This window comes from Thermobia domestica, chromosome 5, assembly GCF_964235325.1.
Source record: "Thermobia domestica chromosome 5, izTheDome1.hap1.1, whole genome shotgun sequence".
Taxonomy (NCBI): Eukaryota; Metazoa; Arthropoda; class Insecta; order Zygentoma; family Lepismatidae; genus Thermobia; species Thermobia domestica.
In genome coordinates this window covers 196,149,448-196,165,752 of record NC_137458.1, presented here as the reverse complement: position 1 = coordinate 196,165,752, position 16,305 = coordinate 196,149,448, and the positions used below count along the sequence as shown (strand labels likewise).

At 36.3% G+C, this 16,305-nt stretch overlaps 1 protein-coding gene across 8 annotated transcripts in view; it reads left to right on the top strand.

Moving 5' to 3' along the window:
- The window catches only part of ABCB7 (ATP binding cassette subfamily B member 7), a 786,091-nt gene extending 771,128 nt beyond the window's left edge, over window positions 1-14,963 (top strand). For 7 of the 8 annotated variants that reach the window (XM_081759542.1, XM_081759541.1, XM_081759543.1 and 4 more), the window contains one exon: window positions 14,618-14,963. In XM_081759542.1, the coding sequence (XP_081615668.1) occupies window positions 14,618-14,836 (219 nt within the window). In that variant the 3' untranslated portion in view covers window positions 14,837-14,963. The remainder of the gene's footprint in view (window positions 1-14,617) is intronic. The other variant, XR_014131590.1, reaches the window with a different exon arrangement.
- Window positions 14,964-16,305: the final 1,342 nt, after the last annotated feature.

The following is a 16,305-nucleotide window of genomic DNA, read 5'->3' as shown; positions in this document are numbered from 1 at the left end:
CTATATATAGACTCGATGTTAAAAAGGAATATAATTTAGAAATTGTCAAGTTTTAGACAGTTCGGGCCTTATGCAGAGTCGTTCTGGCAGTGGTTAGTGCCATTCCTAAGAGTTCGATTAACATAAGTTTCCTGCAGTAGTAAGACCTTTAGTATGACGCTAATCATACCTCAAAACGACTCTGCATAAGGCCCTTTAAGTTTTATTTAAGTATTTTAGTTGCACTTTTTTGTACGACTCATATGAATCATCTTCAACCTTCCTGGTCATTATGTTCAATCTTGAACGAAATTATTTATATATTTTGCTGACCATATGATTCTTTCAATGCAACACTAAGCACTTTGTTACTTACTAAGTCATTGGGATTTAAAACCTTAAAGAGTGATACTAACATTCTTTGATTGTTAATCTGTTTGAGTTAATTTTGTTCGATTTAAGAGGCTATAGGCTTGTTTAATCTCAGACGATCAATAAGGGTAAGCTATTAGTTATTTTACACTTAAAAAAATGCTATGAATGCTGTCAGAGACATAGGTTCGGACATAGCAGCCTAACGTAGATTAGATTTCACGTTAAGCTGTAGGTCATCGTATCAGTGACAAAAAAACACTAAAATCTAAGCTTACTGCAATAGTCAACAGTTGTTTGCAAGATTTTCCAGTGTTGCCAGCATAAACATATATTTGTTATAAGAATAAATCAATTCACCTGATCAGAGCATTTAGATCTTTTCTTGCGAAAAAAAAAAGGTTTTGAATTTCTTTTATATCTGAAAACAGAATTTTGATTGAAAATTTTCTTGTGCACAGTAAACTTTCGATTGAAACACATTAAAAAAAAAACTGGAACAGGATTTCTTTAACGAAGGCTTAGTTTTCAGAAAATTCTGTTTCCGAAATTTTAGTGCTGATCAGAACTTAATTTTTCGTAACGAAAAATTAGTCCTGAAATTTTCTGAATTAAAAATTTAAAGTATTTTAATTTTGAAAGATTCAAAATTTCGAAAATCAGGAAATTTGTGTATGAATTCTGTTTTTAGAAAATTCTGTGTCTTCAATTTTAATACACACGTGCAGTTCTTTCACCGCTAAATGTAAGAAAATAAATTGAATTACAATTTCGATATGTAAAACATAATACAGGATTTTTCAAACAACAAATGAATAATTTTATGGAAACAAAGTAATAAGCTTACATAGAATTTGATTTAATCTCCTTCATAGTACTTTCCTTGGCTAGCAATGCACTTATCCCGAGGTTAGATCAATGACTGGAAGCATTTCTGGAAGGCTTCTTTTGGGAGGACGTTCTACTACTCTGTTGTGGCCCTCTCAATGTCAGGAATGGTGTCAAAATATCTTCTTTTAAGCACGATTTTAATTTTTGGAAAGAACCGGAAGTCGCATGGTGCTATATCTGGAGAGGTCAGCAAATGTGGTTAGATAGGAATCAGCCAAAAACTCGCGAATCAAAAGCAAGATGTGGCACGGTGCGTTTTCATAAGAAGGAAGAAACCATTTGCCCGTTTAATCAGCGGTGAAAATGCTTTTCACGGACCCATACGAGATGTTTTGTTCTCCGGAAAGCTCTCAAATAGTCATTCGCCTATTTGAACAAATCATTTCTGCCACTTTTTGCACGCTTTCATCTCTTTTTGACGTCGAAGAACGTCTTTATCGTTGCTCGTTTTCCACCGACTCCTTGCGCTTTCGAATCGCACATACCACTTGTAAACAGTCTTCAATGCCACCGCTTCATCACCATACATTGATTTTGAGATTTCGTAAGTTTCTTTGGCATTATTTTGCAGCTCAGAACAAAACTTAATGTTTGCGCGCGACACACTTTGAACACGTCCTCACTCCTCTGCCTTTAGAAACAAACTAACATGCCACAACTTGTTCAAACTCGACACTGACTGTACCAAGGGCTTAGGCTATCTGACTTACAAAATCGATATTTGGCACTGTGCAACTGCATTCACCGTACCTTTTGGTCACACCTTGTATTATATTTTTTTTTTAATTCTAGTGCACATTAATTTTTAAAATCTAGCATATGAAATGAACGTCCGTGATTCTGTTTTATGTGTGCCCGTGGTTGTTCTTCGTACGTTTGAAGTGGTAATTGTGTCCGTCATTGCTCTTCATAATTTTGTAGCAATGGCGATAGAGTGTGCACTAGGGCGAGGCGAACTTCAAGAAATGTACATAGAAGCTTTTGTCTCTAAAGGAAACATCAAAAATATAGGAGGGTTGCGCGCGCACCTTACAGCTCGCTGTTGTCAACTCTCCCTTGTCATGTGCCACCTCCTTCCCCTCCTGTAGCACGAGTAAGCAAATGACAGCCGTTTACCTAGCCATAGCTCAAAGCCTGCGTTCTGTCGTAACCAATCTTGAACACGCGCGCGAAACATGAAACCTTGACAGTGACTGAGCAAGACAAATGTAAATATGGCAAGTGCGCAGGTTGCTAGTTGGCTGTTGCTCTCCCCACCCACTTTTTGTTGCGCGCGCAACTCGCCTATATTTTTGGCGTTTGCTTTTTTTTTTTTAGTTCTAAATGTTGATACAGGTAAAGATAATTTCGTATGTAAAATTTCAGATTTTTATCTTTTGATTTAAGGGTCCCAACTTTGAGTTAACAATGAAGCTATTATTGGCATATGATAAAAAGTAGTTTTTTTTCTGTTCAGTAGGTTTATTGTTCTAAAACATGCATTAATTTTTTAAAAGAAGTATTACTTAATTATCTGCTTTCAGAAACGCATGCTTAGTATCCAAATTTCCTTCTTGATTCCTCGGATGAAGCAGTCATTCCATGTCTGGCTTTATGACCAGAAACTTTTGTGGAAACTTCTTTTACGACTCGTTCAACTGCTTGTGAATGACATTGAATTCCTGTAAATTCCAGTGGTCCTATTTCAATCTTTGCCAGCAATTCTTCATCTGACATTGAGTTTACAAGTGGAGGTGGCGTTGTGACGGAAGCATCCAATCAATCATCTTGTAGTAGTTTTCTGCTTCGAGATGAATCATAATATTTGATTTACAAAATTTTCTCACTCCAGCTTGATTGGTCGTTCTTGCAACAATCTTGTTTACTGCATCTTTTCTTACTTAAATTTCCGGATCTGCAAGAAGAATATTTTCACTGTCGGCAAAATAACGATTTAACTTTAGAGATCTTATTGCAGCTTCCTTCATCTCACTATCGGGTAAATTTCTAATTTTCTCCAAAATAAAATAGAAGTTACGTGATCCATCAGTGCAGTTGGAATGGGTTTTTATCTCGAACCAACTTGGAGCATACATTCTAACGATGTAGGTTACAAGCTGCAATAGGTTTTTGGATGGATTTCTTGTGCTCATGAACAAACGAAGGGTTCGATTGGCGAGCGTCAACCACCTGGCGTGATTAAGGGCACCTGGAGAAGCAGGTTGTAAAAATTTTATAACAGCAGCATCAGCGTTGTCCTTTCCCTTTTGTACTGCGATGCAAGCCTTCAGCAAATACTTTTGATCAGCGCTAAAATCTTTTGTGATATTCACACAAAATTCCTTGACATTTCCAGTGACGGGCTGGAAATCAACTATTGGAACATCCCGTGGATCAAAACTTAGCATCTTTCCGATATGCCCCGAAAATCCCTTTGGACCAGTTGTTTTGCCATCAATATTCTTTAAAATTTCTCTTAGTGGAAGCTCATTCAGATGCAATATACAAATGAGCTACTGTAAAGGTCGATTTAAAGCCGTTTCCAGTCGACGTATAATTCCAGAATGTTCGCCGGTGTTTGTATTTGTCCCATCACATACCACAGCACGCAAAGTAGCTGTCGAATCCGTGTCACGTATAACAGAGAGTATTTCATTTGAAATATCTTCTGCTTTGCCACTTTGTGGAGCAATATGATCCACGTATTGCTCACTAGGATATGCAATAATAACGTAGTAATCCTCCTTCTTTGTTAGTTGTCCTCCATCTGGTCCAAATAGTCTGGTTTCATCTATGCGCCCATAGAAACTAACATGGGCGCCTGCGCAAGTCAAACGAACGAGATTCTGCTCCCTTGTCTCTGCAATAAATTCGCTGTCTCCGCAATTTTGTTGGTTCTAGTATATTTTCCGGTTTATCCAGTTTCAGACCTTTCAGGCATGTATTAATTAATTTGCAACCATCTCGGTTACTAACGCCAGTTCTTTCCATAATTTGGCTTAAGCTTGGGTACTCATGCCTATTTTGTGCTGGCCGTTTTTCGGAACCTGTATCTTCAGAGTCGGATGTGTTTGCTTCATAAGGTGATTCATCTTTCAAGGCCACACCACTTGCTTCATTTTCTTCCATAAAGTTCAAGTGACAGGCAGTAGTTTTAGTCGTAGTTAGGCTTTGCAAATGCTTTTTCCTAAACCGCTCTTCCTGATCCTTCGTCTCTGCTTTTTTCTGAAGTGAACTCGAAACAATCTTGTCAATCGAACCGATTACCATTTTCCGACCCGAAGTCTGATCTACCCAGAAATTCCACTCAATTTGTGGTACTTTTATGGCGCATTTACACAACTGTCTGTCCATTATTTTGTTCCTAATTCACTTGCAAGTACAGATATCAAATACTTGTTTGAAATTACTGAAGTCCGCTTTGAATGTAAGTGATGTGCGCTTTGCTGGTGGATATTTTTGGAGCTGTTGGGCAAGTCGTATGAGCTCTGAAAGTTTGCCCAAAACGCTGGAATATCCAATGACTGGAATGCTAGCTTTGTTCCAGATACTGACAAGATCATTCGCCACATATTTTAAAATATCTCTCGTAGGTGTTTCTTTCCCCTCTTCAGGTAGCATTTTTTTGTAGAACAGGTAGCATTTAACTACTTCTTCCTTCGTCGGGAGTTGTCTTCCAGCAAATACTTCAGGCTGATCAAATAAAGAATGGTGAGACTCTGATCGAGTCAGTGGTCCTTTCGAAGATTAAGCCATACTCACTGTTAGTTTGCTATACTGAAATACATACAATTTCACAAAATCATTGTACTCGGTATGGAAAATTTAAAACTAAATATGAATGTAATAGATTAAGAGATATACTTCACACCCACTAGAAGTCCGTCTCTTCTGAGGTGGTTCACCCTCTTAGATATTTGATGATTTGTGTATTCCCACTCACAGTGAGAACCCGTGTTTTAATGAGGCGGGTGTCCTCAAATCGAAAGTATAGATGATTATTAAATTGTTCTGCTCCCACTAAAAGTGAGAACCCGTTTATCAATGAGGCAGGTGTTCTCAAATGGAAACTGTAGACGATTATTAAATTGTTTTGCTCCCACTAAAAGTGAGAACCCGTTTATTAATGAGGCGGGTGTCCTCAAGTCGAATGTATAAAGCAAGCTGTGACTCCCCTGTCCTCTCAATAAGAAAAAAGCACGGTGATATCGATCTTACGATCCTTCACAGTGTAAGCTCCTTCAAAAATGTAGATTTTCTTGTGGCTCCCCTGTGGTCTCAGACGAGAAACACGGTGATGTCGACCAGTGACTGATCCTCCACAAAGTGAAATTTTCATCTCATAAGAAATAACGGCGTACAGATATAAATGCAAGATTTGGTAAAAACTTGTTGCAAGTTTTAGGATAAAGCTGCGTTAATTGCATCGAACAAACATTTATTTTAAGCAAAACAAGAGAAAAATGAAAATATGTATAAACTATAATTAAAATATGTGGTAAGGAAATTCTGCAACTACACGCAAAACCTTTTGTTTTACAAAAATACACTGACATTTGTGGTGCCATCTAGCGAGAAATTGGAAAACTACAAAATAATAAAATTACTGAATCAAATTCCAGTTGCGACCAGTAAAAGTGTGATTTTTTTAGAAATCATACTGAAAGTGTGCTTAGCACATGCAAGAGCAGCGATCTTCATTAAATTTGCATCAATTAATTTTTTTGCCCCGCCCTAGTGTGCACGAAACGAATTCTGTAAGAGAAATTAGAAATGTTAATATACACGATAATTTGTTTTTCTGGGAAAGAAAATCTACAGCCATTCCATTTGTAACGGAGGTTACACTTCTACTATTGCAAAATGATATATTATGCAAATAAAACTTGTGCTGTCCGTATTGTTATAGACCAAGCAATACATGCCCATGCCACCATTTATACGATGTGGAAATATTACATCGTTGTGGAGAAAAAATGTTATTTGTTGCGTAACGGAGATTACATTTTTTGGGAACAGGTTTTAACTCTTCATACTTTTCCAATCAGAACTCTGGTTCCTTGTAGCACCGAAACTACTGCTGTTTGATTTTTCTGTTTATTAAAAGATAAAACTAGGAAGGGAAAGAAGAGTTGTGAGGAGAAAAAATAAAATTAGCTTTATTTCTGATATGTTTATTGTGTAACGGAGGTTACATATGGTTTGTAACGGAGGTTACAAGTAATTTGAGATCAGTGACTTAACTAGTCCTGAGGTAATATATCGTAATATAGCTCTGTTTATGTTACTACAATAATTATTTACATAATACATACAACTGTCGGCAGTCTATAATCATATCTATATATACTGTGTATCTTAATGAATGTTCGTCTTATACTAGTACCAAACAAGACAAAGACTTGCAAGACGAGATATAATATCTCTGTAATATCAAATCGTGGGTGTATAGAAGAGTGTATTACATAGCACAAATAAGATAATAGTCTATTGATAGCTGATACCAAGCTCAGGATGTCCACTCAAGAGCAATACAAACTATTGTGCAGTGAAGTTGGAAAGCATTAAAACTATAGAACATAAGATACAAAATAACTTCACGTTACGGAAAGAGACAAATGAAACTGTTACTTGTGTAAAATAATTAACAGAAATAAATATACACCATCAAGTTTTAAAGCTTGTTTCTAGAAGATCGGGGTACTTTGATTTTAATCAAATATTCACTTTTCATATACATCAACTGGACCCGAAAATTTTTACAGTATCCTGTTATCTTCAGATTTGCAGGAGCTAAAATTTTGTCTGTCTGCTCGTAGCTAACATATTTATCATTATGTTCATTAAGTTGAAACAATGTACCGTCACTTCCACATAATTTTAGAAATGCTACCCGAACTTCATCATCTTCACATGCAATCTGACAGATGCCTGCATACTTACAGGCAATTTTACTTGTAGCGCCACATTTGAAATCAATCAGAACATACAGTAAGTTCCTAGCTTAATATTATGTGCTGAGAGTTCGCATTCCGATATAGGTTTTTCAACTGATGGTCCAGGAACGAGAGAATATGTCGTTTGTATGCTAGACAATGTGCCACTATCATCATCGTCATCAGCGTAAACATCACTATACTTTAAACGCCTTTCGGATAATCTTCGACTCAAAGAAATACATGTTTCTTCGAGTCGACCTCGAAGAAACATGTATTTTGATTAAGTTGGACGAGACCAACTAGAATATTATTGTCATCCATTTTCTCATAGTGATAGAAGTTCGGTATTCCAATGATATCAGTAGCTAACATCCAACGCTTGTTCAGGAGGAGGCAAGCTATTTCTTCATCAGCTTGAGATATAAAAAGCACATTAATACTTTTAGACAAATTGGCAGCATGTTCATAGAAGTTTTATCCAAACAATCCTTTCGATTTGACCAACTATGGTATCTACCAGTTCTTTCCCATCTCCTGGTGCAAAGGTAAAGTTTTTATGTAACTAAAAAACCCTACCTATTGTTTCAATTGTACATGAATTTACCTAATTATTTTGTGTAACGGAGGTTAGATCGTGTCAGTGTCAATTCAAGACATGTAACCTCCGTTACACCTTTTAAAAAGGAAATATTATATTTATAAACCAGTTACTATAAGTGGCACATTAGTAATGTCTTCATTATTACTTTCCGCAGGTTTGGTGCAAATAAGACACCTATGTTCGACTTTACATGAATTCATCAATATTTTTTGTAACGAAGGTTACATCGTGTTGTTACGGATCAAACCCTGCATAAGTTTAATAGAGTAGCTGCCTCGACAATACTTATTGCTTTCTCGAAAACTACAAGTGTGCTTCTTTCGTTCCCTCCATAAATATGTTACTTTACTTCACCTACTAAATTGATACAAGCTAGCCAAATTGATCATGTTTAAACGGAACTTTGGCAATGAGCGACTAGTTTCATTCAGTGATACAAATATGTAACAAAGAGGTACAATAAATGAAAAAATAAGTTGTTTTTATACAATATAAGAATGATCAATTCTAGTGCAGATAGCATTATTCTTCTGATTTCATATGTATTTTTCTCGCGTAATTCCCACTTTTCGTGGAATGGCTGTCTAGCTATTAGAGATTAACGAACATCCAGTAAGTACATGAAAAGAAAAATAAGGTGCATGCCGGAAGGTTTTAGATACCAAAATTCAAATAGAGTTACCGTACTGAAACATAAACAGTGTATGCCCTCTAGTGATGAGAAGTATAACAGCAAGTGTATAGGTTTGTTTGTTTGAAAACTAGGGGACTGGAAGTGTAGGTTAGTCAGTTGGCAACAATGGAGCTCGAGCGACGTGATTTTCGTCCAATCATTTTGTACGATTTTGAGTACGGTTTAACGCAAGAGCAGTGCTATGACCGTTTAGAAATGGGTTTCTGGGACTCGATCTCTTTACTTTCAACCTTTTTTATTGTTGTGTGGAATTTAAATGCGGCTGACAAAGCCTGATACATGTGCCTTGCTTTTGATGTCCTACCACCGCCGTTACGAATGAAAGTGTCGCAGCAGTAAGAAATCTTGTGATGAAGGATCGCCATATCACATACTAGCAAGTTCAGTCAACTTCGAAGATTGGATCAACTTTAGCCTAGTCCATAATAAAATATCTCGAACTTTCCAACCGTAGCAGTCATTGGATACCACATGTGCTTACGCCTGAGAAAAAAGATTTCCGCTTGGAGTGGTGCCGCTATATGCTTAAAACATTTTAGGAAGGACCAAGTAAAGATGTTTATAATATCGTCACAGGTGACAAGACATGGATTTAGAACTATGACCTCAAAACTAAACAATAGCCGACAGTTTGGTGTTATGAAACTCCACCTCCGAAGGTTAAACGAGCACGGATCGTGGGTAAAATGAAATGAAATGAAATGAGTGAAAATGATGGAATGAAGAAAGTGGGAGGAAACGGGAGAACCCTGAGAAAACCCACGCACACGGGGACGTGGGTAAAGTTATGATGACATCTTTTTTCTCTAAGATCGGTCATGTAGCAACTATACAGTTAAATTATCGTCGTACAGTGATAGCACAGTACAGTGATAGCACAGTGGTACGTTACGTACTACCTTCCGAGTGTATTTAAAACTTGGAAATCTGCCTACCAAAAGTCTCCTCTCACTTTCTTCTTCATCGCGACAATGCACGGCCACACATAGCAGCGAGAACTGTACAAGAAAGTGGAGCCTATATTCTACTACGCCCTGTTTATTCTTCAGATTTAACTCTGTGTGACTTTTCTTCTTCCCAAAACTCAAGAAAAAGCTTGGAGAACACCGCTTTCAAATAAGTGAAGAGGCTATCTTAGCGTATAATGAAATTTCTGATATTCCAAAAAACAAATTTTTGAAAGTAAGCCTATTTGATTCGTGGTTTCAAAAAATTACCATATTACCAATAGGCGTATAATAATGTATCATTTACTGGAGATATTTGATGCACCTGCGTGTCTGGAGTCTTTAGTTTCTCATACAAGTCTTTTGGTTCGTTAATGATGGTAGTCTGACTGAAATTGTCTCGCATATCAAGTTGTCTTCACATAGAATTCAAACACAATTTTGTAGACTACGATGAGCTGGATTGGTCATCGTATTAGTTGCATATAAGGTTATTCCTTCACGTTGCTGTACTATATCAAGAAAATATTTTGTTCATCTGTGACAGTTGCCAAGCCACCCAGAAGCTTCCATCTTCGACTTTAAAGAAGTGTTCATATAGTCACTAAATAATCTGTCGGTCTTGATTTCACAATCATACGTTGTAATATCGTTGTCCCAGATCTCGTACACTTAAATGAATTGATATCCAAGTTCAAACGCTTTTTTTTTTAATTTCGTAGGAAACCCGTGCTTGTTATATTCTGTAAATAATTTGCTATCGAAATGATTATATGGAGAATCTTGATTCAGCTCATTGGCTCATTCAGTACTGAGTGGAAATAATTGCTTTTATTGGTGCCAATTGGAATGACGGGGGGGATATATTTGTGGGCAGTAGTATGCGTAATTTGATAGACCATTTATATCTTTAATTATAGACATTTCTGGATCTCCCTGTAGATAAACTTCAGGATAACCCGATGGACATCTTTAACATTTGTTGATATACAGATAAACGCTGACAATGTCTAGATATCTTATTTCTTCTCCTTTGCGTTCATCTGCTACATAGTACAATTTAATGATGTTGACACACCCTCCATAGAAATTATCTCGTGGATTGAATAGTGTCTTATTAATGTAGTGATGTTTGTTTAAAGAAAATAGTAATTCTGGATTACCTTTTAGAAGTTGTCGAAATTCACACTCCCTCATTTCGTGCACATTGTACCACATACATCCTAATAGTTTCATTTTACGTTGTATTCTTTCGTAGCGAAAATTCATTGTTTCTGAATTTTCATAAATTGTCTGATTGTGACCTGTGGAGAAACATTACCATCTTCCGTGGAAATGACAACTTTGGAGCTCAGAGATATGATCTTCTGTATTATCGACATGATAGTATTCCATCGAAATGAAAATTATCAACAATTTTTTTCCTCTAATAAAAATTGCAAATTTAGAAATAAATGCAGAGATCTTATTAAACGCTTGCAGGGACATGGGTTTAGAAGTAAATGCAGAGAAAACTAAATACATGGAAGTGCGTCGGGACCGTAATACTGCAAATTGTGGAGGCGTTAAAATATTAAATAATACTTTTGATAAAGTGGATACTTTCAAATACTTAGGATCAATATTAACAGACGAAAATCATATTCACGAAGAAATTAAATGTCGACTAAAAGCAGCGAATTCGTGTTACTATTCGGTTCAAAATCTCTTGTTGTCGCGAATTCTGTCGAGGAATTTGAAGCTTAAAATATATAAAACAATAATCATGCCTGTTGTTCTGTATGGTTGCGAAACATGGTCGCTTACTCTGAGGGAAGAACATAGACTGAAAGTATTTGAGAACAGGATCCTGAGAAGAATATTCGGACCCAAGAGGAACGAGAATGGGGAATGGCGGAAGCTTCATAACGATGAACTACATAGTTTATACGGTTTGCCCAACATTGTTAGGATCGTCAAGTCTAGGAGGCTTAGGTGGGCAGGTCATGTAGCTAGAATGGAAGAAAGTAGAAACGCTTTCAAAGTCTTGACTGGTAGACCCATAGGAAAACGACCATTAGGAAGACCTAGGCGCAGATGGGAGGATAATATTAGGATGGATCTCGCAGAGATAGGAATACAAAGTAGAAACTGGATGCAATTAGCTAAGGATAGAAGTCAGTGGAGAGCTTTTGTGAACGCGGCACTGAACCTCCGGGTTCCATAGGCCATAGAGTTAGTTAGTTAGTTTTTTTCCTCTGGCTGCACATTATTTATTTTCCTTCAGTTTTCTCCAGGTATGCAAACCACTGAAATCCAGTGTGTAATTGTTTATTTCGATGTCGATAACCGCTTGCAGGAAGTATGCTGATGGTATTGAGCTTCAGGCAATTTCGACAAAAAACGAGGTTACAAGCATTTGCAATTGTTGTACTCTCCGGGAATGGATTAACGTACGTCTCTGCTTCAGATAAGGTCGTAAGTGATAAACAAGCTTGACGCGCAAACAGACACAACGTCATAAGACACAACCTTGAAATTGTTACCTTACAAACCTGCTTCGCAAGCATTCGCTCTTTCTTTCGCTACAAAAAGATTTTACTTTTTTTTATAAGGCAAACAAAATAGAATTTCTCAATCAAGGAATTAACAGTATCATTTAGACTTTTACAGAATAGATGTTTATACATTTTTTGTTCTTTTCTTTCATTGTTGTATTGTTAGTCCATTTTTCTTTTCAACGTCCTGAAACCAGCATATACAGGGTGATCCAAAGTAACCCTTTGAAAACTCGGCAGCTCCAAACTCCATGTAGCACTATGGAATGCCACAAGATCCAAGGGGAAGGCTATAGGGGCTATAGACCCTGCCCTTGACGCTGGTGTATACACTGGATAAAATGGGCTTCAATTTTACATTCTTCACACTGGGTATAGCGGCAAACTATGGTTTAGCCCCTCTCTTGATCATATCCTGGATCCGCGGTTGCCTGTATGTACAAAAAAATAAGTATGAAGGACTTGGAGCATTGTTTTACCATCTTGCATACGGGTTATCCTTTATAATATGGCATAGTAAGAATATTTATGTCTGTATCTCAGCATAAATATTCTGACTACATTCAAAACTTTTCTTCCCATCGTTGATCTTGCTCCATGGCGATCCTTGAAGATATTTATCATACATGACTGAAAAGTTCTTGACATATGCAGTGCGATTACGGTATTATATTTTTAAGATATGTTACACAATAATAATTAGAAAACAACTGATGTTAGCGATGTAATTATGTCGTAGTGTGAGTTGAGACACATCAAATTATTTTCAATTTTGTCGTCTCCGTTAGGCATTTCATACAGAATATTTTTGCATGTGAAGAATGTATACCTAATTTTGTATTTCTTCAAATGTGCTTGCAACTCACAGCTCTTCTAGCAAAGCATTATGGTCCAAATTGACTCTGAATTTACGCAGAAGTTCTTGTACGTCTGGGGCAACGACATACTAGCTTTGGTCCTGATATTGTCGGTAGACTTCCTTATTTGTATCCTTGGGTTTCTTCATCCCTATAACCATCAATGTTTCATAAACCAAGCATTTTGTGTATTTTTCACACGTAAAATACCTTTCTTCTTAATAATTCTTTATTCGTTAAAATAGCGTTCGATTTGGGTGGGTTCGTACTGGTGCGGGACGTTCATATAATGAAAATCTACTATTAATGATAGATGCTCAAATAGGGCCATATATTCTCCAGAAATAGGTTACTTGCCCTCCTACAGGACAGCTCCTTTTTTGATAATTTGACAATATTAACAATCCAACATATGTTGATTGTTGAAATGATGTCTGAACCCACTCAATAATATCTTTGCTACCAAAAGGACTGCTCATTTAGATTTCTAACATCCGTCCCTCAAAATTGAAACACCTATTGTGTCTTATTAACTTCTCTTAGGTCAGTAAAATACGATATTGTAACAATATTAATACAAAACGATAGAATAAAATAAAAGAATAACTGAAATGAATAGAAATATAGTTAATGAAAAATATCTAAAATGAAAAAGGAAAGCATGAGTTAGTAGTTTGCTCCCCAGATCAGAGTTCGCTTTTATTTTGCTCGTTCATCACACGTAGAGAGAAAGAATTCTGTACAAAACTCACACCACTAAGTAAGATAAAACCGATATAAATTAACACTTTAACAAATAACGGTATTATTAAGGGAAATTCTCATGCATATAGTGTCCAGCAAGTAACATTTGGTAAACCTAAAATTAATGTTGCACAAAAAGAAAGCCACTTTTAATAAAACTTACTAAATCATACTCAGCAAAATAACATTATGCGTAAGGATCTAATGCCTATTCAGGTCAAGTTACATTAATACCACAAGATTCCTACAGAATAATCACAATTTTCTGATACCCCCACATAACAGACAATCATTTCCTATTTCGTCACTTCAAAATGTTGGCAGTTATAAACTGAAATAAAAAGAAATAACTATACCGTACCGCATTAGCAATTCCAGTCCACAAACTCACTAGTTTTCTAGTGTAACATTATTGTCCCTGTATATGTCAAATATTGATTCCAATTTTTTATTTCTAAATTACCCTAATATCTTTGATAATACATATTTTGCAGCTTGTTATTGTCTATTTGCCTATTTACCAAATTTTAACACACGTATTTTCAAATTTGCAATGTATAACTATCTGAACCCTACTTCTGTGCAAATATTCATGACCGTTCTCTACATCCCAATTGTATTTTAATATTTTCTCGTGGAATATTGCCCTTAATGTCCAGATAATGCCCTTATTGTCTATGCACGTTACTATCTATGTTGATGTAGAAAAAATGCATTTCTCTAAGGACTTGTGAGAACTACGGAAGACCTAAGCTAATTTTTTGAACCTGAATTCGGGAAAGGCATGTAGGTTTCTGTGACCAGAATGTATAAATTTAGAATTGAAAATAATGAGTAGTAATTTGAATTAGAAATGTTTGGAGTTAAACCGACTCAGTATCATGTTGATATAAGATGGCTTTTCCATATACATTAAAACTGAATGCATATATTCTTTTAAATGCACGTATCATTTAAATGCACGCACTAGTTCCCTTTCATGTTCTTGTATGTACAGTTTTATGTATGTTCTGTAATGATTTTCTGTAATGGATTATTCTGTGAAGATAGTTTTATTTTTTTCTGTTTCTTTTACAGCAAATAATTACTGCTCTTAGAGAGGTTACTAAAAGTCATACATCAATATGCATAGCTCATCGACTGTCAACAGTGATGGACGCAGATCAAATTTTCGTTCTGCAGAAGGGCCGTTTAGTTGAATATGGAACTCACGAAGAACTCTTAAAGATGCCGAACAGTGTATATGGAGATTTATGGCATACACAGCTCGGCCAGTATCGAGCATTCAATGAGTAATTCAAACTTGATACTTCAACTAATTGTACAATAAAAGTTTTACAGCTCTTCGCTGGCAGATGTTACCATAACGTGTGTGTAAATAATTTTGTGTATATGTTTACAGTAAAAATGAAAATGCACCTAACATCGTTTTTTTTATTATTATTATTATTTGATTTGCTTCATAGAAAATGTTATGAAAATAAAATGTAATGTCATTCATAATATAGCGTTGGTTGTGAAGTGTGTTCTAAAATACATGAGGTATTGGGCTTATGCGATAGAAATGTCTGATAGAAAACGATTCCATGTAATGCAGCCAATGTATGGGCCTTGATCACATCTATGATATTATTAGCCATACATGTTCAGGACACAGATTACGCTGCCGAATATGCTACGATGCAATGTTTCACAACAGGATAGGGTAAAAATGTACGCTGGAAACCATACGATTGTGAGTGATTTTTTCTTGTGTTCAAACTGGAAAATTCTGCACATCTAGCCAGCTCGTGAAGTATAGGCCAATTTTCTAGAGAAGTTATGGGAAGAAACGGGAAAATTGAAATGCATAATGTAGTAAATATGATTAACGATTGAGTCTGTGATAAGGAGTTGTTGGAGTTGTAGAAGTTCATGTGAAACCTTACGGTAATTACAGTGTTCCAACTCATTGAAAATCATGTGTAGAAATGGTAATGGGAAAAAGTATCAAAATAATGCGATGTATTGTAATACTTAAAAAGCCCGACACGTTATTTGGGAATGAGGCCTTGTCATTTTATAAAACAGTGTTGTTAACTTCGTAAAGTATAATGGTGATGGTGTAGTGTTCTGTCCGAAGGTCCCTGGGCAAGGTGAACCCATGGTGGTTTGCCATTGCCTCCCATGGGATGATGATGACGTCCCATGACGGGACCTACAGTTTAAAGTGGGATCCCAACACTTGTGCTTCCACTGGGAATCGAACCCGGAACTCCTTGATTACCAGGCGACAATCGTCACCGCTCATCCACTGGGATACTCATAAAATATAAAAGAAGTAATACTTTAAGTAATAAACAAACAAATGTTGCCTCTTTTATACTCTCTCTTATTATCTCTTTAATACTTTTGCAATTTGACTACTTGATTTTGCATTGGAAACTACTATCACCACTGGATTCACCGACCTGAAATTAGTTACTGTACATTTCATCCGGTTTCTCTTGTTCATGTTCGCGGGTGTCCCTTGCGAGAAGGCTGCAGAATTTAAAAATCTAACGCTCACCAAACAACATAATGTTGTTATGAAATTATCACGAACATTATAAAAAGTGATCTCCACAAAAGTGTCCCTGTAATTGGAGACAAGCCACGCATACGCCATAGCGCGGTAGTTAAGCAGGTTTGTCAAACTTGTAAGGTTAAAAAAAAAAAAAAAAAAAAAAGTTGGACTTACGGATGACCTGGATGTGTGCAGTTTTCGAACTGTTCAGAATAACCAG